The 27,268-nt window shown below is 36.9% G+C and overlaps 1 protein-coding gene across 3 annotated transcripts in view; it reads left to right on the top strand.

The window, feature by feature from the left end:
• Window positions 1–27,268, top strand: part of CDK14 (cyclin dependent kinase 14) — a 587,775-nt gene that overhangs the window by 376,030 nt on the left and 184,477 nt on the right. For all 3 annotated transcript variants that reach the window (XM_063099015.1, XM_063099016.1, XM_063099017.1), the window contains one exon: window positions 2,159–2,252. In XM_063099015.1, the coding sequence (XP_062955085.1) occupies window positions 2,159–2,252 (94 nt within the window). The remainder of the gene's footprint in view (window positions 1–2,158; window positions 2,253–27,268) is intronic.

Raw genomic sequence — 27,268 nt, forward strand, 5'->3', positions numbered from 1 at the left:
AATCAGTAAGCTTATAAGGGGAGCTGTGTTGTCTGCTGGAAGGTTTGTGGAGGAGATGGCATTTAAAGAGGATTCTAGAGGTTGAGTTGGACTTACATACCAAGAGAAAATAGGTGAAGAAAGAGGGTATTCTAGAGAGTGAAACAATGGGAGCCAAGTTATATAGGTTTATGCTTGGCACTTCGGTAGACCAGTCTGGCTCACTGACCTTCAGTGTAGCTGCCCAGAATCATCTGGGCAGCCTGCATCAATGCCTGGCCTCCATCTTAGGCTGATTGAAACAGAATCTTTGGGGTTTGTAGTCAGAGCATTTTCAGTTTTTAAAAGTTCCCTACATGATTCTCATGCAGAGAAGATTGAGACCCACTCAACAGCTGGAGACTACAATACATTATTGAGTTTGTGAAATACATTTGGGATAGGATGTTAGAACAGGATTTTAGAGGCTTTTTTATATCTGGCTAAGGACTTTCTCAACTGTATCCCATAAGTAAAGGGAGCCACTGTGATTCACTATTTTATTGGTTTCCACTGTTTTCTGAGTCCAGTATAGTTGCATCTATTTAGTGTCCCTCCAAGGAAAGTTATGAGATCTAGATATAGATATAGAATGTTATTTACCCACATGAATATCCAGTTTTCCTGGCATCATTTATTGAAGGGGCTGTCCTTTCTCCAACGTATATTCTTGGTAAATTTGTCAAAGATAAGTTGGCTGTAAGTAGGTGGATTGATTCCTTGGTTCTCTATTCTGTTCCATTGGTCTGTGTGTCTGTTTTTGTGCTAGTACCATGCTGTTTTGGTTACTGTAGCTTTGTAGTATAATTTGAAGTCAGGTACCATAATGCCTCCAGCTTTATAATTTTTGCTCAGGATTGCTTTGGCTATTTGGGGTCTTTCATGGTTCTATTGAATGTTATGGTTGTTTTTTCTATTTCTGTGAAGAATGTCATTGGTATTTTGATGGGAATTACGTTGAATCTGTAGATTGCTTTGGGTAATGTGGACATTTTCATGACAATTCTTCCAACCTATGAACATGAAATGTCTTTACATCTTTTTGTGTCCTCTTTAATTTCTTTTGGCAGTGTTTTATAGTTCTTGTCATAGAGATCTTTCTTTCCTTGGTTAAATTTATTCCTAAGTATTTTATTTTTTTTGGTGGCTATTGAAAATGGTCTTGCTTTCTTGGTTTCTTTTTCTGCTAGTTTGTTGCTGGAGTATAAAAAATGCAACTGATTTCAGTATATTGAGTTTGTTCCCTGCAACTTTACTGAATTCGTTTATCAGCTCTAGGAGTTTTTTGGTAGAGTCTTTATGTTTTCCTATATATAGGGTCATGTCATCTGCAAACAGGGACATTTTGAATTTATCTTTTCCAATTTGGATGCCCTTTATTTCTTTCTCTTGCCTGATTGTTCTGGCTAGCACTTCCAATACTATGTTAAATAGGAGTGGTAAGAGTGGGCATCCTTGTCCTGTTCATGATGGAGATCATCATATTGAAGGGAAGCCTGCACTCCCACGTTTATCACAGCTTTATTTACAATAGCCAACACATGGAACCAACCTAAATGTCCATCGACGGATGACTGGATAAAGAAAATGTGGTGTATAAACACAATGGAGTAATACTCAGCCATAAGAAAGAATGAAATTCTGCCATTCACAACAACATGGATGAACTTGGATAAAACTATGTGAAATGAAATAAGCCAGGCACAAAAAGAGAAATACTGCATTCCTCACTCATAAGTGGGAGCTAAAAAATGAAGAGAGAGAGAGAAAGAGAAGAAAGAAACAACAAACAATAATACATTGAACTTTCAGGAGAGAACAGAACTATGGATAATTAGAGGGGAGAAAGGATGAGAAAAAGGGAGGTAAGGGAGAAATTGTTTAATGTCCACAAAGAATGAGTACATTTTGTAATGATGAATATGCAAACTATCCTGATTTGATCATCACATATTGTATATAAATACTAATACTCAACTCTGTACCCCACAAATATGTACAATCAGTTACGTTGCAATTAAAAAAAGAATGTTATTTATTCATTGCTTCTCCTACATATAGGAAGTGATGTTCTAATTCCAAATTTAGTTTTCTAAGCAGAATGTATGGAAATTTTTATAATGATTCCTTCTCTCTTTAGGGGAGTCGGTTGCATCTTTGTTGAAATGATCCAAGGAGTTGCTGCTTTTCCAGGAATGAAAGACATTCAGGATCAACTTGAACGAATATTTCTGGTAAGTTCTTTCTGGAGTGCTTCTTAGAAACATTGGTTTCTAATTAGTCACTTAGTGACAAATTCTACAGTAGTCAATGGAAAATACTTTAAAACAAATATATCTGTTGTCGCTTAGTTTTAACATATTTTTGGACCTTTGAAAAAGTAGTAAACTAGTTAGGAATTGTGTTTTTAAACTAGTGTACATGAATACTATGCCAAAATTATAGGAAAGAGTAGGACTGAGAGGCAATATAGAGTAATGGGTTAAAAATAAGGACTCTGACAGAAGAATACCAAATAATTTATATAGATAGCCATCCACCCCCTTCATGTGGGTGGAATTTAACTCCCTGCCCCCCCCCCAACAGTGGGCTTTGATTGGTAACCTTCTTCCATAGAGTGGAGCGTGGAGAGTGATGGACACAGGGGAGGGTGGTGACTTTACAATGGAGACACCAGGCCAACAGTACCTGGCCAGGTCTCAAAGTTCAGCGTCATGAAACATAAGTCATGTGCTCTTGATATTATGTATTTAGAATGGCACTTCACCCCTGCGATCTTCCTCCCAAAACCATAATCTTAGTCTAATCATGAAAAACATATCACAAAGACCCAAATTTGGGGACATTCTACAAAATACCTGACTGTCAAGATTACAAAAAACAAGGAAAGTCTGAGAAACTGTCACAACCCAGAGGAGGCTAGGGAGGCCTAACAACAACTCAATGTAATTTGGCCTTCTGAATATAATCCTGGAACAGAAAAGGCACATTAGGGAAAAACTAGGGAAACTCAAGTAAAGTGTGGTGTTTAACTCAATGTACAATGTGAATTCCTTAGTTGTGACAAATGTACCACATAATGTAAGATTTTAGCAAAAGGGAAAACTGGTGAAGGGTATATATGAACTCTCTGTATTATGTTTTGCAACTTTGCTATAAATCTAAAACTATTCTAAAATTAAAAGCTTATTTAAATTTTTTAGTTTGCAAAAACTAAGTGATCTGGGTTTAGCACCCTGCTCTGTCACTTTCTAGCTATGTGACCTTGGGCAAAGGACTTATTAGCTCCCTGAGCCTTTGTTTTCTCATAAATGAAATGAGGCATGGTAATAGCACCTATCCCATTGGTTGCTTTGTGGAATAATTGACGGAATACACATAAAGTACTTTTAGAACTATGCTTGGCGCATAGTAAATACTCCATAAATTAAAGTTGCTTTTTTATTACATTGTTTTTATGCCAAATATTTTTATTTAGTAGAATTTTCACTTTAGATAATATTTATTTCAACCTGTTATTTAAAACATGGAAATAGAACTAGGCAAATTAAGGTTTTCATTAAAAGGATTCAAATTATATACATTATAGTAGCTAACATTACCATACATTTTTTCTTCTTTAGTAAAATTCCTATAAGAAATCAGTGAAGTAGATTTTAGTATGGCTCACATCAACAGATGTACTTACTGGGTTATTACTTTTAGTTAAGCAAATACAGCATTAATTTATAGCTTCACCTTAATAAGAACTGCAGTAGGTAGTAGTGATATAAACTGAGATTTCATCACTATTGTGTTCCCCTTGATGTCAACAATAAAAAGATAAGAAAAGGAGACTGGAAACTAGGAAATTAAAGCACAGGTGTTCCCTGCATGCAGTATCCTGTGTCCCAGTGAGTCTCTGCACACTAACAGCAAATGGATAAGCAGCAACGCCTCCAACATAGAAACCCTCTTCTAAGTGTTGTTTTTTCCTCAGAAGCTGTCTGTATCTACTTCTTTTCACTTTTATTTTATTTGATGTCTACACATTTCCACACACAAATGTTCAAATGATTTCTTATGATTATAAAAATAATGCATCTTTATAATGGAAAATTCCTACAAAGTCAAAAATTATAAAAGCTGAAAAGTCACTCTTTGTCCTACTACCAAGAGAAAACCACATTTAATATTTCGATATATATCCATAGATTTTTTTTCTGTATATGTTAAAAAAATTAAACCATATTGTATACTATTGTATACAATAGTATACTATTTTGTATACTTGTATACTATTTTGTAACTCTCTATTTTCACTTAACAATATGTAATTAACACCTTTTATTGAAGAATAAATTCAGAAATCTATCATCATTCTTAATGACAGAGGAGTGTTTTATTGTATGGATGAGACATGATGTACTCAACCAACCTAACACTGATAGTTTGTTTACAGCTTTTCACAATAAAGTGCTACCATAAACATCCATCGCACAGTTGTCCTATTAAGAATAATTATTAGAATTGAAAGTCCTTAATTCAGCAAAATTTAATTTTCATAAATTTATTGACTATTCTTATACATCCATTCCTTCATCTAAATTCATGAAATCTTTCCTTTTCCCTGTTCTCAAGAAAATCTCTTATTGACTTCATTAGGATTGTACTGAGCCTACAGAAATAATATAGAACTGAGCTTTCCCACCCAAGAATAAATTATTCATATTTTATGGCCCTTACCATAAGTGTACAGTTTTTATAAACGTATTTTTTCCTTTTTTCTACTCAGCCTTTATTTTCATTCAGTTATTTCAAATAGCTTTTATACAATTATTTTATTAAAAATATACATTTTTCCATATATTTTGTCATTGCAAAAAATAGCAGGAGAGAGAATTTTAATGGGCTATGGTTTGCATCATATAGATATTTATGCTAAAGCATATTTCCAAATATTTAGCTTTTTAATTTATTTAAAGCTTAAGTATAATAATAATAATACCACTAAATTATATTCCGAGAATAATTTTCTATACTTTAGATTCCACTTAATTTTTCACTCTCTGATAGCTGTCAGATTGTCAGATTACTTGTCAAATTACTAATTTGTTTTATGCTAAAATAATTTACTATATTTGAAATCAGAAAACTTCAAAAAGGAATTATGTAGAAAGCGCTATCTCTACTTACACATTATTTCAGGATGAATTTAAAAGGAAAGGAAATGGTTATATAAATGAAGTACGGTATATAGCAATAGAACCACAAAATGAGTTTTATAAAGGCATAATTTACTGATATAGTTTAGTCAAAGTTTTTATATGAAATATTTATATAATGTGAGTAATTTCCAATGGATAATATCTCAGTGGATTACTTCCTGTATGGAGATTTTGCTATTATTACTTAATTTTATGGCAATAGTTTCCTAATTTTATGGATATTCAGAGACCTTTGAGCTATTAATAAGTAAGAGAAATATATCATAAATTTCCCATGGAGTTACCAGTACGCTAAACTACTGTTTGCTCTTGTTAGAGCACAGAGACCGTTAAATGCAGATGACTATCATGATTGATGGCTGTAACTCTTATTTACTGTAGTTATTTTACATGTGTAATGCTTTTTACAAGTAAAATGTCCTTTGATAATTGGGAGATAAAGATCATCATCTTTATAAAATTGCTGCTTTAGAATTAAATGTTATGTTTTGCCCTGAAGAATTAGACAAAACCAGTAAAAGAGGAATCTATAAACTTCTTTTGACATTAAATGTTATCATCTTAAATACTTTATTTTCTCCACTGAATTGTTTAAATTTGCAAATGCTAGGTATATATCCCATTAAACAAGCAAACTCTCTCAGGACTGGGGTGATCATTGGAAGAGGAAATTTTACAAACCCAGTATGGCTGAATCACTTTGAAAAAATGCTTTTCCTTAGTGACCTTTTATGTCTGGCCTGAAGAGGAATGATTATTAAATAATATTAAATCCACTTTAATGGGCTTCTAATATAAACTACCAGAGACTCTTTACTAAAGTGGCAGTTGTATATCTGGACTCTGATAAAGCATTGCCAAGGAGATAATCAACTTTGGAAAGTCATGAAACATGAGTTTATTTGGTTTGTTTTGCATATTAATACAGGGATTAAGGCCATTCATTTGCCTGTGAACCATATATAGAAAGGTGATAGATAATTTTGAAGCACTAAATTAATAGCTTGTTACCCAAGATAACTAATATAATTAGCTCCCACACGGTGAGTCTCCAGAAAAAAAGATGTGAAAGGCAACAAATAACAGTCAGTAAAAGCCTTTATAATTTTTTTTTTGAAGGTTTTCTTTTCCTTTTTTCCTTTTTCCCTCCTTTGGTGGAAGGGAGCAGCTTACATTTTTAACAAGTCCAATGAATTCATTTCCAGAAAATAATAACCATGTTCATATATGTAAGGTGAGCTGGCTGTGCTGCAGTCTGTGTTTTCACTATTAAATCATTTTTCTTGAAATTGTGATGCTCATATGCAAGGAAGGAAAGTGATGCAATGTTGACAAATTATATTTAAGACATTTGAATTGCCAGGTGAGGAGGCACTTATTTCTCCATGTAGCAACTCTGCTCTTAGGTGGAAAGAGTGATTTATTTGTATGTCTTCAGCATTATCCATTTTTTAATATGGCATGATGTATTCAATTCACCTCCACTCATTGCAAAAATAAGCAGCAGATGCATTCATCCAGGTTAATATATATTCAGAGTGACAAAATCATAACTAATAAAAGAATTTGTATTCCAATCACATTGTTCTGAATTGACAAAGAAGTCTGCTTGGTGGAAACCTGGGAATATATGTCTCTCTCATTTCAAAACAGCTGAACAAATGGCAGAGAGTACTGCACAGCTGTCTGAAACCTTTGGCAGATGCTTCTGGGTTTGTGTGGCTCATGGCCCAATGTGCAGCAGTCATGACAGAGGGGCTGGCATGATTCTGTTTTTCGGGGTTATTCTTGTTCTCTCTGTCTTTGAATTTTTTTTTTAATTTAAATTTTTATTGAAACATATTGATTATACATATTTGTGGTGCACAGTTATACTGCAGTACATGTATACAATGTATGGTGATCAACTCAGGGTAGTTAGCAAATTCATCACCGTAAAAATATATCGTTTCTTTGTGATGAGAACATTTAAAGCTCCTCTCTTCCAGCCATTTGATAACATGCAATAAATTGTTGTTAATTATAGGTGCCTAGCTCGACTGCACACCTATAGAGCTACTAAATCACTAATTCTGTCTCTATATACTTTATAAAGCAAGTTCCTTGGTGCTTTCTTAAGATGTGAAACCCAAAACAAAATAATCAAACATATCTATTTGAACCTCAAAACTTCTACCTAAGCTTTTTTTTATTTTTATTTTTTTAATTTTAATGTCAATTGATAGGGAACAAATTTAACACAAAGATTAACATCCTTAATGGAAAAAGGACTCTTAAAAATGAATTAGAAAATCTAAGCAGAAACTTGGTGAAGGACATAGACAAGTTACACACCCCATAGAAACACTCTGTCTAATAAGTACATTCTAAGATGTTGTTGGGGGGTCAAGGGGCATCTCAGGGTCCCGGGGGCTTTTGGTTCTGGTGCTTTATGTTCTGGCTCTGTGGTCGACCTGTTTACCAACAGTGGTGGGCAGTGTGGCCTGTGGCTCCTGCCTTAGTCTCAGGCCCCCTGGGGGTGAATGGCCTGTCTTTGAATGTTGACAGCCCTGAAGATATCACTCTTCCCTGTCTCCGGGGTCTTATTTGATTGGTACAGTTGTTAAAATATTCTTATTCATCAATGTATATGTTGTTCAGAATTTAAATGTATGTGTGTGTGTCTGTCTGTCTGAATGAGGATGTGTGAAAAGAGGCACTTGCAACTTTGAAAGCTTCTACTCATCCTGGCTTTTGAGTCAGAGCCTTCTTTAAGCCTCTGTGCTTTGCATTGAAATGACTGGAGAGAAACAGTCTGCAGAAACCCAGTCCCTGTTCTTCTTTCCCTATCTTGGCTCTGTTTCCAGAGTCTGAGAATTGGAAGCATCATCCTGAGGTTTCATAGTTGGCCAGGGCAGCTTTATAGAAAGCAAGGGAAAGCTGATATTACCTCCTTTGGTGGTCATTACCATCCAAGTGGTTGTAGCAGCCACATTCTTAGGATGGAATATTGGTGTCACAGATCTGTATCATCACTACCATCATTAGACTTGCTTTAGATCATTTTTGTCATACTATTTCGGCATTTACTCTGCAGCGCTAGGTACAATAGAGATGTAAAGGAATTGTGTGTCGCAGTGTCAGCCCTGGAGAAAATGACCATGACAATCATGGCAGGCAGGCAAGACATACCTTTAGGAGATGTTATAATTTTTTTTAATAAGAGAGTAATGTTAAAATGGCATATTAGCAAAATTAGTATGATAAAATGATAAACTCAACTGTATAAAGACTGATAGAAGTAGAGATCTAAGTAATGCATGTTGGGATGAAGAATATTGAAAATGTTAAGCAACAATTTTTAGGTCAATTTAGAAAAGCGAAGTAGAGGTAATAGATTTAATACCTCCCACTCTGGAACAAATGCCACTTAATTTCACTTATTACCACTTAATCTCCTTCAAACCTCATTGATAGGCATAGTCACTTACATATTGCCAGATCTTTTTCAGACTATTAAGTTTATGTAAGTAAAAAAAAGAACAATTAAAAAATAGTATGAGCATAAATAAAAATCACCACTCAGAAATAACCAGTGTTAAACATTTTTGTATTTTCTTTTCTAGTTTTTCACAATTGAGTCGACATTAAATTTATGGTTTTGTATTCATCTTCTCTTTAATATTAAATAGGGAGCAATTTCCGAGCCATTAATATATACTTGAAAATATTATTTTAATTATACTATAATATCTTATAAATATACCTAAATGTAGTAACACGTTCCTTTATTACTAGGTAATTTGCTTGTGGTTTTTATGCCACAGTAAGCATTGCGTATTTTTACCCCATTAAATTATTCAGCCATTCAGCAGGCTTATTAGGCACCTATTCTGTGCCAGTCACTGTGCCCCCAGGCAGTGATGAATCAACAGACATAGTCCCTGCTTGCCTCAAAAGTATGGTCAACTGAACTACATTTGAATAGCTTCCAGAAAATCAGATAAGAAGTGTGTTGTTACAAAATTGTTGTTATAAGTCTTGGATATAAATGATGAGGTAAAGAAAGGAGTTAAAGATAATTTGAAAATTTGAAGTTTGGAGAACTACATGCTTAGTGAGGACATTGAACATAATGGGACATTGAAAAGCAATACCAGTGGAGGGAGAAGAGGAGAGATCACAGTACTAGACTTTCTGTCATAGCAGGTGACCCCAGAGGGAGATGTCCAATATACAGTTCATACACAACAGAATTAGGAGAAAAATGGGAATCAAAAGGTCATTCACTTAAAAGAGACAATGATGCATCCAAAGTATAGTAGTTCTTGAAGCATGAGAAGGTAGGGGGGAAATGCAGTGGTACACTGCCTAAATCTTAAACCAGGAGAGAATCGGTGCAGTGGCATGAGTGCAGTGGCATGAGTGGAAGGGTGAGCAGCAGAGAAGTGCAGGATAGGAAAGGGGAAAAAAAAGGTCACTCCCGGGAGGGAGATTATACATCAGATATGAGATCTGTTTAGCTGGTGGGGTAGGGGCGTTATGAGGCCGTAGCTCTTCCTTTCTTGTGTTCTCTCAGCATGTTCTGCATGCTGCTCATATAGATTGTGCACGTAGCTCTTACTTTCTTGTGTTCTCTCAGCATGTTCTGCATGCTGCTCATATAGATTGTGCATGTGCTCAGTAAATGCTTTTAAAAAGCCCAGAGGAAGAGAAGGGTTTCCTGCCAAAGAAATATGAGTCAACACAGAAAACACATCTGGGTTTAATTATGCAAGTTTAGACTTTCCATGGTTTTTCTAAGGAGAACTATGATTCTCCCTGGTGTCCTACTGATGCTGAAGGGAAGATGAGTATAGCCTCAAAAGGAGGCACAGTTCCAGGTTCTCCACTCCGGGCTCTGCTTTTATTAAGATTTTGTGTGTAAAATACACAAAATTTTGGCAGATGCTTCTGGATTTCTGTGGCACATGGCCCAGTGTTCAGCAGTCATGACAGAGAAAGGCTGAAAACCGCTGACTAATGATATCTTAAGGTCCTCCCACGTCGAGTTCTGTGGGGAAAAAAAAAGTCCACATGGAAGAAAAATGTTGGAGATGCAATGAAAGTGAAGATGTTGGAGAAATAAATAATGAATCATTCATGTATGAAGACATTAGATAGATGTTCTAATAAAGAAAGTTCTGTGCTTCTAAGCTAATAAAAATGTTGGTAACAAACTTCAGTAGGTCACTTGTCTTAAGAAAAACTAAAAGGCTGGCTGGTTGGCTCAGCTGGTTAGAGCTCAGCCTTATAGGTTCAGGCCCCTATACTGGCCAGCTGCCCTCCACCCTTCCCTAATCCCCCTCCCTTAAAAAAAAAAAGAAAAAAAAAATACCTAGGACAGTGGGTTATCTCAATACAATAGGTAATCACATTTCTTTTTGCAAAGAAACTTCTGTTAGAAGACAAGCTGACTGTTATGCAGAAATTTGAATTAACTCACATGGTAAGAAAAAAAAAATTTGTCTTGAGTGTTCTTGCATTATAGTGTTACAAATTTTCTGTAAAATGGAAAATGAGAACACTTTAGGTAAATCGTTCATTTTCTCACTAAGTTGTTAATTTCTTAAACAAATATTTATTGTGTTCTTACCCTGGGCTAAATATTCTTTCCATGTTCTGGGGCAACAGCAGTACACAAAACAAAGTTCCTGCTCTCCTAGAACTTACATTCCTGTAAGGGAAGATAGGCAATAAGTAAATACATGTACAATGTGTCTTTTAAGTGCTTCTGCGGGAGATGCTATTTTCCATACCATGTTCAGAAGGTGATACTTGCTCATTGAAGTTTGTGAAGGAGCTACCAGGCACACAGCTACCAGGGATCAGAGCATTTCAGGCAGAGGGAATAGCAACTTGTGTATGCTTTATGATAATAGCATTAAAATCAGAGTTCTCAAGCCTGAATTTGTTAAATTAAGGATTATTATCCCTAGAGCATCAAGGTGATTTCTGATGGTCTTGTTACTTTGAGTGTCTTTCTATAAAGCGTTTTCTTATTTGGGAAGTGCTTGCTTTGTGTGAAGCATTAAATTTCTGTATATGTTACTATTCATGCATTAGATCGAATGAATCAATAGAGAGCGTTTCAAGAACACATGAGTGCGTGTTTCAAGTTGGAATTATGCTGGGCCTGGAGATGTGGGCTTTCTGAGTTAGTTCATGAGAGTTGGTATAGGGAGAAGAAAGTGGGAAATGTTTCTGTTTTGGAGAGTGGATGACGGTTCAGAGGAGAGAACAGAGAAAGAATGTCCAGAGTATGAAGAGAGCCAGAGAGCACTTTCTTTGAAAGTCAAAAGTAGAAGATTTGAAGAAGGAAAGATTTACCAATGGCATCAGATACTAGAGCAAGGTCAGTGGAGGTTGTGGCCACTGGGTGGCAACTTCTGAAGGTATGGTTCCAGCAGTGTTGGATATACAAAGCCATGTTACAGTGGGTTTAAAGAGTGAGTGGATAGTGAAGAATTGAAAAACATAGTGAAGAGGATTGATGTCACCTTGTGGGTATTTTTAAATCAATATTTATACATTTTACAATTGTCATAAATATTTTTTAAATACTACTAGGATGTTTGTAAGGTAAAGGTACAAGAATGCATGTCTGATGGATCCAGGTATTGGAGTAGGCAGGAGAGGATGGGTGGAGGAGACGGCACCTTGAAATATGTATGGGAAGTTTTTCTGAAAGGTAAGAAAGAAGGACCGGAAGGAGGGAAATTTAATTAAATATTGTCAAGAAGAAAAAAGGCATTTAAAGGTATCATGAACTGCATGATTCTTAAAGTGAAAAGGAGGGGGTATGTCTAGCACAGTTACGTGCACATGGGGGACAGATGTTGAAGGGAATGGATAATTTTTGCAGTGCTGGTGCAATGATAAATGATTTGTAGCTGTGATGTGACAAGAGGAGGAGGCTGTTGCTGACCACATTTTTTAATCTGTTGTTGATGAGATATTATAGAAATAGAAATGCTGTATTTCCAATTTCTGTGATTTGTAATAGTTTATTTACTTTCATATTAACATAAGATTGCTTTTAGGCATATCTATCCTTCCTGTAACTATTTCCCACTTGTAGTTTTTACCAAAGACTTTTCTGGAGGCTATGGTTCACCTCTATGGTGCCCCTGTCTTAAATGTTTTGAAATTTTTTTAACCTAATATATTACCATTTCATATTGTTTGTATATACATGACTTTAGTGTCAGTGTATGTTTACTTCTTGGATGTTTCAGTTATTTCCTGTCAGGCAACCACCTCAAAACTCTGTGGTTTAATCAACAACTATTATATTTTTAAAATATCTTTCATGGTTTCAGGGTCAGAAATTCAATATGAATTTGGCTGGGCAGTTCTGGACTTTGGTTGCAGACACATGGTGGCTAGACCTGGACCAGGCAGGTTGGAGCAGTTAGAGACTGGCCAAACATCTGTCTCTCTCTTCACAGAATCTTGAGGTCTTCCATGGTTTCTCTCCATGTGGGCTAGTTGGGGCTTCCTTATGGCTTCCAACAGGAGGTATCCCAAGAGGACCAGATCGAAACTGCTTGGTTTCTCTTAATTTAGCCTAGGAAATCACACAGTAACTCTCTATTCATCAAAGTAGTCATAAACCCTCACCCAAAGTCAAGGGAAGGGGACATAGACCCCAGTTCGAGATGGAAGGAGAGTCAAGAATGCTGTGGCCATGTTTTTCCTGACCACGTAAATTTTTACTAGGGCTCATCACCAAGTCAAGCTGATAAACGCTTTACATGAAAAAAGAATCCAGGAAACAATTTTTTCAAGCTCCTAAATTTTTTGTGTTTTTCCCATAGCCCTTATAGCCATTTCAGTACTGCTTCCACGATAAATGAGCACATGAATTGTCACAGGGTGTCAGTTAATGGGTCATGAGGTCCCTCACTTGCTCACCTTCCTTTCTTCCCTTTTCGACTAACAAGTTCATATATATGTTGGACAGAAAAAGATAATGAAATACTGCCGTAATGTGACACATCTGAGGCAAGTGAGGAGGTGTTGACACTTCTTAGCAAATTCCCAGAATATTATCCGTAAAGCATATTTTCATAACACAAATTCTGCATTTGAGTAAAACTTTCTTTCATCTGCAACATGCTTTACTGGTAAGTCTTTTTGTTCCTCAGACCATCACATGTGTTCTCTCCTGTGGTAGGCAGCGCAGTGTGGATGCCTGCAGTACGGATGGTGGCTCCTGATGATCCCCTCTTCCTGGTGTGTATGCCTCTGTGTGACACCCTCTCTCGAGTGGGGGCTGGACTGGTCACTTGTTTCTGATGGATAAAATATGGCAGATGTGATGGCTTATCACTTTTGAGACAAGGTTAGAAAAAGATTGTTACTTCCTTCTTGCTCACTTTCTCTTCCTGTCTTATGGCCCACTCTGAGGGAAGTCACTGCCGTGTTGCAAGTTGCTCTACAGAGTGACCCTTGTGTCGAAGAACTGATGTGTCCAATCAACAGCCAGTGAAGACCTGAGGCTTGGCAACAGCCATGACAGTGAGCTTCGAAGTGGATCCTCCCGCAGCGGAGCTTTCATGTGAGACCACAGCCAGGGTTAAACCTTAATTACTACCTTGTGAAAGACCCTCAGTCAGAGGCACCTAGCTAAGGTGCTCCTGGATTTCTGACCAACAGAAACTGTGAAATATTAAGTGTTTCTTAACTTAAAGCTGCTAAGTTTTGTAGTAATTTGTTCCACAGCAATAGATAACTAATACTTCCTTTTGATCCTTATGATCAAGAAAAGGTAGATACTAATAGTCCTGTATCACAGCTGAGGAAATTATCTTCAGACATCATATGAACTTGCCTAAGAAGACATGTTTAGTGTCAGAACTGAGACTAAATCCTAAATGTGCTAACTCTTTCACCAAAATACTCTTTGTTTTGTCCTTGTTGTTTGGTTGGTTGTTTTTGCTCTGATTCTTAACCTGGAGTGTGTCTTGAAATCATTTCTTGAATACACATTCTTAGGGCCCACTCAGGGTCTTCTGAACCAGTGTCTCAGGAGATGGGTTATTTCTATGTATTCAGACAAGCAGGCCCTGACTGAAGAGTCTTCCTGATTATGAACCTCCACTCTGAAGTATATATGTCTGAAAGATATCTTTGAAATGTTAGGTATGTTTTAAATTTTCTGGCCTGGTGTGACAAATTAAAAACTTAGTGTGGACATACATCCAGAATATAGAAATTATTACTCAGAGTAAGTCTGTGTTTCTTACAGTGATACTTTTAATAAGACCTCAAGGGACCTACGCTTATAATGAGTATATTCATGGCTTCTTTCACATGGCTTTGTGTTAACAATATTAGGTGACTATTGTTAGAATTGTGTACACAAGCAAACGAAGATCTATAATCATCATATCCCAGCACCATAATTGCTTATCTTGCCTGATCAATTGATTAACATTCTGTTTCCCACCCTCATCTTGCAACCTACCTTTTCTTATGCTTCAGAAGATTTTACCCTCAATGGTAAATTTGTCTAGGCTGTTCATCTTTTTGTGAGGCATGAGTTCATTTAAAACTTGACCTTGTATCATCTCCTGCTCAGCCCCTTGCAAGAAAAAAAAGCCTCCTCAAAACATTCTCTCCTAAATTGATCTCTCATCTCATTATAACATAACTTGATAGAAAGTTATGGTTGTTTGATTAAAATTTATCATATAAAATAATCTACCCATGTCATTGGAGTGTGTCCATTAGAGAATGGCTTTATTCTAAATCAAGATTGTCTGACCTTGGAGCTGAATTTGTCCTCTGTCTCACTTGTTTCTTTTGACAATGACAAGCATACATTTTCTAGGTAGTGTGTATATGTAGATGCTGTGGCATTTTGTATTGGAAAAGTGTTGAGAACTGGGTATTTTATCAGCACCGCACTCTACCGAGTGAGCCACGGGCTGGCCTGAGAACTGGGTATTTTAAATGTACCATTCAGTGAATTTTCCTTGGTATAGTGCCTCATATAAACTCAGGCTTCTATTAATTTTGAATAACTCTAGATATTAAAATTGTCAGTGAATCTGAGTCTCTGCTTGGGAGTATATTCTCCAGGACAAGAACAAAGGTCAGTCTTGTCATACTTTACCTTTCAGATTGGATAGTCCCTGGTAAAGATGTAAGAATTGGTATAGGGATACATCCTGTGCTATCAAACCTCTGTGCCTTAACACCTGCCACGTTTCTCTCTTTTCCTAGCTCTAATGTCTAAATATAACGAATGATTCTAAATATTAGGAATGTTCCCCTCTCCCAGTGAATTTCACTCTGCTTTTAGAAATTCTCTCTCCTTCTCCTGGACCTCTTGGTCTCTCTCTTTTTTTTTTTTTTTTTCGTCTTTTTCGTGAATGGCACTCAGCCAGTGAGTGCACCGGCCATTCCCATATAGGATCCGAACCCGCGGCGGGAGCGTCGCCGCGCTCCCAGCGCAGCACTCTCCCCAGTGCGCCACGGGCTCGACCCCCTCTTGGTCTCTTTACCAAACTTCTCTGCTGTCTCCCTTCAGTTTCTACCTTGCCCTTCACTTGTGTTTGCTCTTATTCTCCTGGCAGAGTTTAGGATTTGGGAGTAGGAGATGGGAAGGACAGGAGTGCTTTGTGCAGAGCAAGCATTAGTGTATGCTCTGATGCTGCTTAGATATTTACTTGTGATGACAGAATTATTTCAGATGCCATTTCTTAAACTTCTCTGTGCTCATTTTTAAATGCATTTTTAGAGAATTCTGTGAGGATGACTTTAAGAACCACTTTGAAAATTAAAGATGGTTTTTCTTCTTTCATTTGTTTGTTTAAAAATAGGTGTGAGTTTGTTTTCCTTTAGTTTCTCCTTTTGCAGTTTTTTGCTCTAATATGTAAATCACTGATGGAAGATAACGTTTAACATTCAGTGCAGAGTTCATTTTATTGAAGCTCAATAAAACAAATTACTATCAACCTGCTCAAGTAAAATTCAGTATTAAAAATATTTCATTTTTGCTAAGTAGAAAGTAAATAGCTGAAAGGTGTTAAAAAAAAAAACCCCTTTTTGGAGAATAATACAAGTATTAGGCTCATTTCTTGGATCTTATCCTACTTGTGATAAAATGAAATATTGCTTGTCTCTCATGCAGACTAGTGATATATGCACATTTAATCTCATTATTGATTCTTGGGATGTGTGATTCAATTCATTCATCAGTTGAGAGTGTCTTTGATAAGCCCAGCGGTGAGCTTCAGGGAATTTCGAATTTGAAGAATTTTGGTAAAATTTTCATTGAATTTTCTTTTTAGTACTTAGTACTGGGAATGCTACTCTGAGGGAATTAGGAAGCTAAAATCATAAGGGAACTAAATTTGATTACCAATTCCTTATTAATTTTCTTCCTTATAAAGAAAATCTTTTTTAGACATAAATAATCAGGTAGTACATAGAGTGGCTGGTTTATAATTTTGATCTTCCCGATATACCACAATGTCAAATTAGATGTGAAATGGGAAAGGCATTAACTTTAGTGAAACTATAACCCTTGTTTTAGCCCTCTAGAAAAAAAAAATTAAACAAATGGAATACAGTTTTTGTACATCTCTCCGAGTGTTAAGGTCAATTTTTGCAAGCAATGGAAGATGCTATTATATGGGAAACCTCTGTACCTTCCACTCAATATTGCTGTAAATCTAAAACTACTCTAAAAAATAACATCTATTAAAAAAAGATAATATAGATGAATTGAAGCGAATACTGTAAAATCCATTCTCCTCTTTTGACTTCATAGTAAGATTCTTCTTTCAGGAATTTTATCTTCTTTCTGTCAGTGAGACAGTGGAAAGGGCATAGACATTTAGGCAATAAAAACAATTATTGCCTGACAATTTAAGCTGTGGTAGGTAGGTAGGTAGGTAGGTAGGTGCAAAGATTAAGTAAATACCAGACTGTGAAGCAAAGGAACTATCAGTATAGTAATGGGATCGACTTGATGCGTTAAAAACCAAACCTATTATCAGTACTCTGGGCATAGGGAGTTACTATTGGGGACATTGCTGAAGAACTTTTTTTTTCTGTGTATTTAAGTTGGTATGAATGTGTTAAAATGGGAGTTTATTTGAGCAGATCTTTATCAGCTTTACTTCAAAAACAGTAAGAGATGCTACACCGTATTTTCCCTTACACAAAACTCAGCGCCTTTAATAGAAAACAGTCATCCTTTTACCTTTGTTTTAATATAGAGTAGCCTATTTGTTCAAACATAGTTTGAGACTTACAAATAATTATTATTTACTAGTAAACTATTTTGTCTCTGCCATTTCTTTAGCATTTCTTTAATACCAGTTTGAAAAAAAGTAATGACTGAGCCATGCGATGAAATAGTTTCATTTTCTTTACTTATATATATGTTTCTTTCTCCTCTAGTATCTAAAGCAATGATTTTATTTATGAAAATGCTTCACAAAGCAAGCAGGGTTTGTTTGTTTGTTTGTTTTTAAAAAATAAGCCAACTGCTTGCTCTTCCTCTGCTCTGGAGCTGAATAAAGCACTTTTGTGTTTTATTGCCTTTTGACTAACCATCCACTTGTAGGCCTGCAGCCCAAGAACTGGGTTTGACAAATGCCAGAAATCTAGCCTATAATATGTATTTACTGTTCAAAACCCTACATTAAAGAAATAAAAAGAATTACAAATCAGTCTTCTATAAGCTACTTCCAATTCACTGCTAGTATTTTACCATCTCTTCTCATGTGATCCTGCCCAAGAGGCAGCAGTGCTTTACTTCTCTCTGGTGTGCACACTTATTCTGGATTGTTTCCACTAATATCCTCCAAACCTGATGAGCCAAGCCTTATGTTTATAGCATTGGGATAGGATCCATAAAAGTATTAGGACATGGCTACTCCTGCGGCACATACAAAGATGCTGAGATTCATTTTGGTGTAACTAGTTAGATTCATATCGGTATAACTAGTTTATTAAGGTGTATGCTGACAGAGAGTAACTTTGTTTCCTTCCACATAACCCAGGCTGTTCTTTGATAACTTTTTATGTTGCAGGGATGTCTGTGCCAATACTTAGAACAAGTTTAGAAAGTAGAAAAAGAAAAACAGAGATAAGAATCCATTTTAAGGTGCTCTCTCCCAAACTCTTAAAAAAAAGGAGATATTCTAAGTGAGGTTTTCACATTTAGTGACATCTTCAAAAGAGGAGCTTGTAAAGGAAATGATCCAGAATTCTTCTGTGTCCTTCAGGAAACTCTATCAGGAGATCAACATATTAACAAAGAGGATTACACATTTAAAAAATCAATGCATTTCTAAATCTCTTTATTCGTATTTGTATGGTCTTCAGTGGAATAAAGTTTTCTGGGAGCAAGCTAGTCATATGTCAGATCTGTTTTCAGAAATACATAACTAAATGCAGAAACAGTAACTGCAAATCAATAGGCAAAAATATTGTTTTGTTGGTTGGTTGTTTTTATTGTTGTTTAATTCTTCAAATCAGAAAACTCTTAAAATTAATGTTTACATTTATGCTCTTCAGTAGCTTTTGGTTAGAAATGCTTTCTTTTCTTTTGTTCTAATTCATCTACTGATGATAAAATTTTATCCCAATGAAAGAAGCTTTTAAATATTGTGGAGAAACAATACACTGTGTAGGATGACAGATTAATTATCTTCTTTTCCCTGTAAGGAAGCCTCATAAGAATTTGAAGACATATTGGTGCTGATAGCTTACCCCTAAGGTCTGTGTGTTCTACCAAAAATAATGAAAAAAGGAAATTTAGTGCTGCTACTGACTCTCAGGATACACAGCTTTGATAATATCAGCCTATCATTTCAGATGATAAGATTTAAAAAAGCACTCAGAAAAGAAAGAAGAAAACAAATGAGATTTTATCCACGGTGTGTTGCAGCTTAACCTGCTGGATAAATAATATAGTGATAATGGAAATATAATATGAAGGTATTTTCAGTAATGGCTCTGCTTTTTATTTTTTCCTTTTATGGGAAAGGCAATACTTTAAAAAATTTGTTTATAAGGAGACTTTTTTATTATCCTCCTGCTCTGTCCTTTACTTCTGATTAGTATTTAATTAATTCTACTGAAACCCCAGGGGAAATGTTATGTTGTAGTAATTTGTAAATTTATCTCCTAGCATGTTTGAGGAACAAAGTTGGTTGACCTGAATACCCTGTGCATTAAAATAACTCACACATAAATCTTTCATATGACTGTAGCTGGCAGAGCTTAAACCCAATTGTTGTCTTCCAAATTCTTTCTCTATGCATTGCACTGTTTAAGCCCAGTATAAGTGATACAACCTAACAATTTGTAATAAATTCATGAAACTGATGACTCTAAGAGGTAATAGATCGGAAATCTGGAAATATGTCAAGGATTATTTTAGATAAATTCTGGAATGAAAAATCATGATCTCTGGACTAGTTGCTGGAAGACTCAACTTCTAGTCCCTTCTTTATTTGTAACTGGACATGGTTAAGCAGTATTCACTTTCACTTGTAGAATGAGGTTAGAGTATCCACTGCTTTTAAAGAAAAAAAATTTTAGTAGTGTAATTCTTTTTTGAAATAAAATTTCATCAATAATCCTGGGACTCTCAAATTCCACCTGCTTGGGCTCTCCCCACCCCCAGCCCCCACCAGACCCCCTGATGTATCTCCAAGAAAGTTTAGGACTCAGAGGAACACAGTAAGAAAATTACTAGACCAGATGACTTTTATGGCATCTCCAAAACGGTTCATATTTCTGCACAGTTGTTATTTTTGTTTTATGTTATCATATGTCTAAAATATTTTAAAACTAATATCTTAAAGATCCCTTTATGCTTTGACATACTGTTCTAAATGTATTGCCTTCATTAAAATATCTATCCCTGTCTTCTCATTTATTTTATCTCTTTAATTATTTTGATCACTGTGTAGTATAGGTATTTTAATCCCATAGCAGTTTTTTTTCATAGCTCATAGTGTGAATTGCCTTTTACTGAAACTGAGGATTCACTGTCTAGCTCAACAAATAGTTATTGAATACCTACTTTACGTCAGTTACTGTGTTAGAACCCAGATGTGAAAATACATAAGACATTGTTCCTACCTTCACAGACCTCACAGTCTGGCCAGGGAGAAGGACAAGGAGGCAGATAGTTATGATACCGTGTGGTGAGGTACTGAGTCCCCAGCCTCATGTGTCCAGCCTCCTCATTAATCCATTTTCTTGAATGTCTAAAAAGAATATCAGATGTAATCCATCTAAATCATGGCTCTCGATGTATCACAAACAGAATCATTCAAATTTGTTCCTCCTCAGGTTTTCCTATTTTAGTAAATGGCAGTGTTCCTCATGTAGTTGCTCAAGCCAGCAATCTAAGAGTCATTTTTAGTTCTTAGCCTTTTCTCCTCCTGTGCCTCAAATTTATCCACTGGTTCTCTTAGTTCTAGTTCTAAAATTGATGTTGGCTGGCCAGTTAGCTCAGTTAGTTAGAGCACAGCCTTATAACACCAAGGTGTCACGAGTTTGGGTCCCTATACTGGCCAGCCGACAAAAGAGAAATAAAATTGGTATCGATTTGGTCCACGAATCTCCACCATGCTAGTCCAAGTTACCACTGAGTCTTGCCTGGGCACTGCATCAACTTGCATCTTGCCTCTGTCTTGCCCGCGCCCCCAACAATACTTCTGTCCTTTTCAAATAGCAGCCTAAGTGTATTAATTAGCATATTGGTTTTTCTACTTCAAAAGAGGCAAAAATGGCATATCTTAGAGAAAAATAGACGATTTATTTCTTTCTCATGTGAAATGCAAGCTGGTGGGTGGTCCTGGGGCTGTGCTCCATGAGATCATCCTGGGTCCTGAGTTTCTTATATCTGTGACTCCTCTTTCTCCTTGGACATTGCCATCATCTGCATGGTTGAAGCTGGGTAACCACCACAGAAATCAAATTCCAGGCATCCAAGAGCTTCCTCTTAAGGGCATGGCCTACAAGCTGCATGCTTCCACTCATATAATTTTGCCCAGAACTCAGGAACATGGCCGGAACATGGCCAGAACAAGACAGTAAGGAGGCTGGGAAGTGTAACTTCTAGCTAGGTCACCATGTGTTCAGATAAAATTCAGAAGGATTGATTATTTAATGGAGAAAATAGAGAATGATCATAGGGGGACAATAGGTAAACTGTCACACAGATTTTTTTAATTTAAGCTGTCAGATTATGCTAATCCCTAGCCCCACTGTAACTCCCTTCAATAACTTTGCACTGTACTTTGATTAAAGAACCAGATTCTCCCAAACACACCAAATCAAAATGTGTGGAATACAGCTAAAATGGTGCTCAGAGGGAAATTTATAGTATTAAAAGCTTATATTAGAAAACAAGAAAGATTTAAAATTAATGACCTATGTGTCCATAGAAGATTGTGTCCAAGAGAAGAACTGAAGCAAATTAAATGAAAAGCAAGCAGAAAGAAGAAAATAATAAATGTGAAAGAAGAGATGTGTAAACCAATGGAGGACATCAATGAAATCAAAAGCTGTTTTTTTGAAATGATTAGTAAAAGTGATAAATGTCTAGCCAGACTGATCAAGAAGAAAAGAGGAGACACATATTGACAGCATTAGAAAAGAAAGAGGAGACATCCCTTTTGTTTCCAAAGACATTAAAAGGATAATAAGGGAATATTATAAATACATTGTGTCAATAAATTTGATAACTTCCTTCAAATATGTATACCCGTCAGAGGTTACCTGAGAAGACGGAGATAATTGATTAAGTGGGAAATGGCATTGGTGAGGGGCGCTTTCAACTTTTTCTTTTAAGCTTAGAAGAACGTGAATAAGGTCAATGGAAGAACAGTGCAGGGATTAAAAATTTGGGTTTTGAAGGAAGCTCCTACTTTCCCTTAAAGAATATCAGTTGATATCATCTTCTAATAGTAAGTTGTTGGTAAGTTAGATGAATTGGAACCTAAAGGACACACAAAAAGGTCTGAAGTAACCTGGTGAGCAGTGTGCAGGTCTGACAGCAAGAAATGAATAATGAAATTAATGAACAGCATTGAGGGCCAACTTCAGGTTTAAAGTTGCTGCATCCTTCAATGGATAATTATCAAAGAAGGTTCTTGTATAAACCAGGGTCCAGCCTGGAGTCAGAAGCCACACTGTAATTTGAACAGGTATGGACTATTTACAAGGGATTGCTACTAAGAGAAAGTGGAAGAAAATTCTAAAGAATACCCTAAGGCTGAGGGAGAGAATCCAAGGAAGAGACGAACTTGGGAAAGCTCCCCCTCCCCAAGTTTGGGGTTCAGACCGCACTGGAGAAGGTGTGGCTACAGCCCACTGGGTGGTGGAGAAGCTCACTGGTTGTTCTGAGCCAAGGCAGGTCCACAGCCACAGGACAGAAGCCGGTGGCACGGAATTGGCGGCCGGCACTAACTAGCTGGGAGCCTCCTTCTGGGATGCCAGTGGGCCCAGGCTTGTGCGCAGAGCATTGTGAGGAGGAAATCCCCCCTCGGGTTCTGGCAGACCGGGCAGGCAGGGAACTGCTAGCTAGGGCTGAAAAGTAAGCACCATTGGGTAGTGGGTGTGCTGCTGGGGTCACGTGCCACTGGGTCAAACCGGGTTCCTTCCTCCTTCAGGGTCCCTCCAACGCCATCTACTGACAGAACTGAACATCGGCTCAGTTCGCAAAGGACAAATATTCCGGTAGCACAAGGAGGCAATGGGAGGAACACTTGGAACTAAATATCATTACGCTGACAGCACAAACAGTTCCTAAGGTCTACCCTGAGTACTCATTAAAAATTTCAAAGGCTTTATTTCCTTTTAAATCACATGTGAATACATATAATTTTATGATTAACTAAAGTAGGGAAAAATCAATCTTACACATGGTGAGTCAAAGATGCCAGCTCCAAATCCAAGCAAGATTGCAACTCCCGTCCAGTCCGACTTGTGGTCAGGGAGGCTGGGGACATAGGCAGTTTAAGCTGAGTTTGCTACGCTTGGATAAAAGGACACATTCGGGCAGGAATTTAAGGTTTACAATTTCACATTCCAGGGTGTGGCCGCTGTACCATTCTGACATGGAATTAGCATCTCTAATTAATGTTATGTAAAACAGGCTTGTGAGGAGCCGGTTCCTTGTGAGGCAAATAGTATTTTTAGGACCAAACCGGATTTTTCTTTCAGGGTCCACATGGCACTGAACAGATGGTGACGTGGGCGGCTGTGGTTGATGATCTGAACTGGTTCATAAAGACACGCAGTCCTGTCCTTGTCCCACCCTAGAGGCAGTGATGGCTGCAGGCTGATCCAGACAACTCCGCAGCAGGAGGGTGTCAGCCATCTGCGGGCAGGCACCGCTGGACGCTGCAGACAGGCAGTGCCCTGGACGCAGGGCAGCTGGGAACTCAGCCTGCTTCAGCCTGCTGGCTGTGTCCAGGATTAGCACAACGATGCCCATTTTAATCTGAAAAAGGGTCTGAGGTTCCACCCTCATCCCCATAGCTCTTTTTAGTTCTTAAAGATAAGGTTGGTGTTGAAACTACCCTTCCCCAAAGATTCCTTCCTTGATTTGTTCTTTAATATTCCATTTCAGCTCCTTTGTTGGCTGCATTTATGAAGAAACTTGTATTATGGCTAAAGAGGTTAGGGAGGAAAAAGTCATTTAACATGTACTATTTTATTTTTTTTCCTCAGAAAACATAAATGTTTTCCCTGATAGGAATTCCTTACTACCAACACCTATATTACCAAATTCATTGTCTTAATTTGATCACATCCCCTTTTTCTGATCCTTTTGTTCTCTATGTCAATACCCTATCCCACTTATTTTAAATTTATTTGATCTTGTCTTTTTTGATTTATTAAATTAAAAAGCACTGATAATTCCACAAGATTTTGGAAGTTTGTAAATTTAGAAGTTGAGGTTTTCTCCAGCATCACTGTAATCCTCTCCATGGTAACTTTTATCTAAAATTTCATGCATATCTTTCTTTTATGCCTAAGCAATCATCTATATAAACAGTATGTGTCTGTGGGTGGTCTGTGTTTCACCAAAAAATGTTACAAAGGTTGTTTTCAACTTGTTTTTTTCACCTAAATCAGTCATGGCCACCTTTTCAGTCATTTTGTATAAATCTTCATTTTGTTTTAACAGCTGTATGATGATACATATTTATCCCACCTACCCCTGAAAATTTAAGTTGTTCCTAGCTTTTTGCTATGGTGGCAAGATAAGCCTGCTGCGGTAGCAACCTTGTTCATACCCAGAGCTTTATGCACTTATACACTACCTCTGCAGAAACAATTCCTGGAAAGGGACTACTGGGAACATCATGGACGTGTTTATAGGTTTTGGCAAATAATTCTCCAAAAATGTTGAACCAGTTTACACTCCCACCTGCAATGATACATGTGCCCTCTCTTCCCGCCTTGGTGACAGTGTTACTGACTTCCCACTAGAAGCTGCCCTCCACCTGGATTGGTCAGCCTTGAGTAAATGTTCTTGCTCAGCTCATCATTTGCTTTCCTGAGATGCAATGAACTCAATAAATCCTGTTTTCTATCTTAGATAATCTGCTCCAGTAGAGTGATTCCCTGGAGAACATTATTCAGACCAGACCTTCCTGGGACTTGTTATATAGCAGACACTGTGCTTATAGTGAGGTGTGGGCCATGTCACTAAATTAAGCAGGGTCAGTTTTCTTCATCCTGTGGAATAGGAGATTAAGTTATGCTAGTTATTTTCTAAGCTGTATACATTTCCAGACAGAACACTGCTAGACACATTTATAAAACATATAACAATCAGATGACTGTTACCAGTAATTGGCAGTCAAACAAATCCGCCCCAGCTGCAACCACCCACCACAGGAACAAAATAAATGTTATTTTTTCCTTTTTTCCCAAATATATAGAAGTTTCATATTCATTTAAGTTGTATAGGATGAAAAAGCCTTCAAGGTAGCAGCTGTCAATAAACTGCTTTTTTTTTTTTCTATAAAGACAATATAACATCAATAAAGATAGATTGTGAAGACAGGAGGAAGAAAAAAAACGTGACAACTGCTTTATTTTCAATTTTACATGTCCTTCTAATTTTTATCCATCTGTCATTGTTTTTACACGATGGAAATCTTTTTGCAAATACAGTTTTTACATTTTGATTTGTTTTTCACTTTAAACCTGACTTTTTTTAGATATTCCATATAAGAGTTGTAGCCTTTGTGGTCAGTGTGTGTTATTAGTTCAGGCAAGGATGGAAGTGGCCTCTCCAGAAAAGACCTTTGCCTCTTTAAATATCCTGTTACTGGATTGGCATTGCTCCTTTTTGGCACACCAGAGCCTTACAGAGTGTCTGGGAACAGGAGTCAGGGTGGGGAGGAGGCCAGAAAACAGGGACGGTGGAGGCAGCACTAGTGGCAGTAATTCCATTCGGGAATTGTCTAACACCTCACAGAGCTCTGCTGACTCAAGGCGGAGCTCGCTAGCAACCTGAAATTGTGAATTCAGTGTGACTGGAGGGATAAGCACAGTAATCAAGGATGAGAGAAACACAGGCAGGTGAGGGAAAATGAACAGCTACCTAAACAAGCATTGCAGCTTTTGATCTAAGTTTAGAATAATGGCCAAATGTAAACTTTCTTAACTTCAGACTGCATTTGAGGTCATTCTTTGAGGTTTCTTGTGTGTTTGTTGTTGGTTATTCATTTTGCTTGCTCCTTCTTTCCTTCCCTCCCTCCTCTTTTCCCTCCCTCCTTCCTTCCCTCCGACCTACCTTCCCTTCTTCTTGTCCTTCCTACCTTCCCGCCTTCCTACTTTCCCTCCTTCCTTTCTTCCCTCCCTCCTCTCATATTTGCATTATGTCTTCCAAATGCCTATTTGGCAGTAATTTCTTTCTTATAACCTTTAGAATCAGAATCTCAAAGGAACTGGAGCATATCAAAGTGTGTGGAGAATTTGCAGTTTGAATAAGCATGTTCAGTTACTTAGTTTTTCTGTCAAGATACTTAATTACTGCTGCAATTTTAAATGACATTCACAGAAGGCTTGAGGGTTTTATGTTTAAAAGAGGGCATTGCTTTGTTAACTAAAGTTTTAGAAACACTACCCTAGAATGAGAGTACAAAATTGCATTTTATGCTAAATTTTCACCTCTTTGAGACTATCTCACTTTTTAAAAATTTTAATTGCTTTATTTAGGTATAATTGACACATGTTTAAAGTGTATGATTGGATAAGTTTTGACATGTGTATACACCCACGAAACCATCACCACCTTCAAGGTACTGATATATCCATCATCCCTCCAAATTTCTTTGTAATTCTTTGTAATATCTACATCCCCTCTCTCTTTCCTCTTCCATCCTCAGGCAACCACTGATCTACTTGCTGTCACTGTAGATTAGTTTGCATTTTCTTAAATTTTGATAATTGGAAGTATAGAGTATATACTCTTTTTTTGTCTGGCTTTTCTTCAGTGAGCATAACTATTTGGAGATTATCCATGTTGTCGCTACTGTCAGTAGTTCATTCCTTTTTATTGCAGAGTGCTATTTCCCTTGTATGGATATACCACAAATTTTTAACCATTCCCTTGTTGATGGACATTTTAGTTTACAGTTTTGTTGTTTCTGGCTATTACAAGTAAAGCCGCTATGAACATTCATGTAAAATTCTTTGTATGTACATGTTTCCTTCACCCTTGGATAAATACCTAGGAGTAGAAAGTCTGGGTCATATGGTAGATGTATGCCTAACCTTTTTTGACATTTTTAAAAGGTGTGTACTGATATCTCTTAGTGGCTTAATTTGCATTTCCCTAATAACTGATGATGTTGAAAATCTTTTCATGCACTTATTTGCCATCCATATGTCTTTGGTGAAGTTTCTGTTCAGAACTTTTGCTCACTTTTTATTGGGTTATTTGTTTACTGATCATTGAGTTTTGAGAGTTCTTTATGTATTCTAGATAGAGAACTTTATCAGATTTGTGTTTTGCA

The sequence above is a fragment of the Cynocephalus volans genome, chromosome 6, assembly GCF_027409185.1.
Source record: "Cynocephalus volans isolate mCynVol1 chromosome 6, mCynVol1.pri, whole genome shotgun sequence".
Classification (NCBI taxonomy): Eukaryota; Metazoa; Chordata; class Mammalia; order Dermoptera; family Cynocephalidae; genus Cynocephalus; species Cynocephalus volans.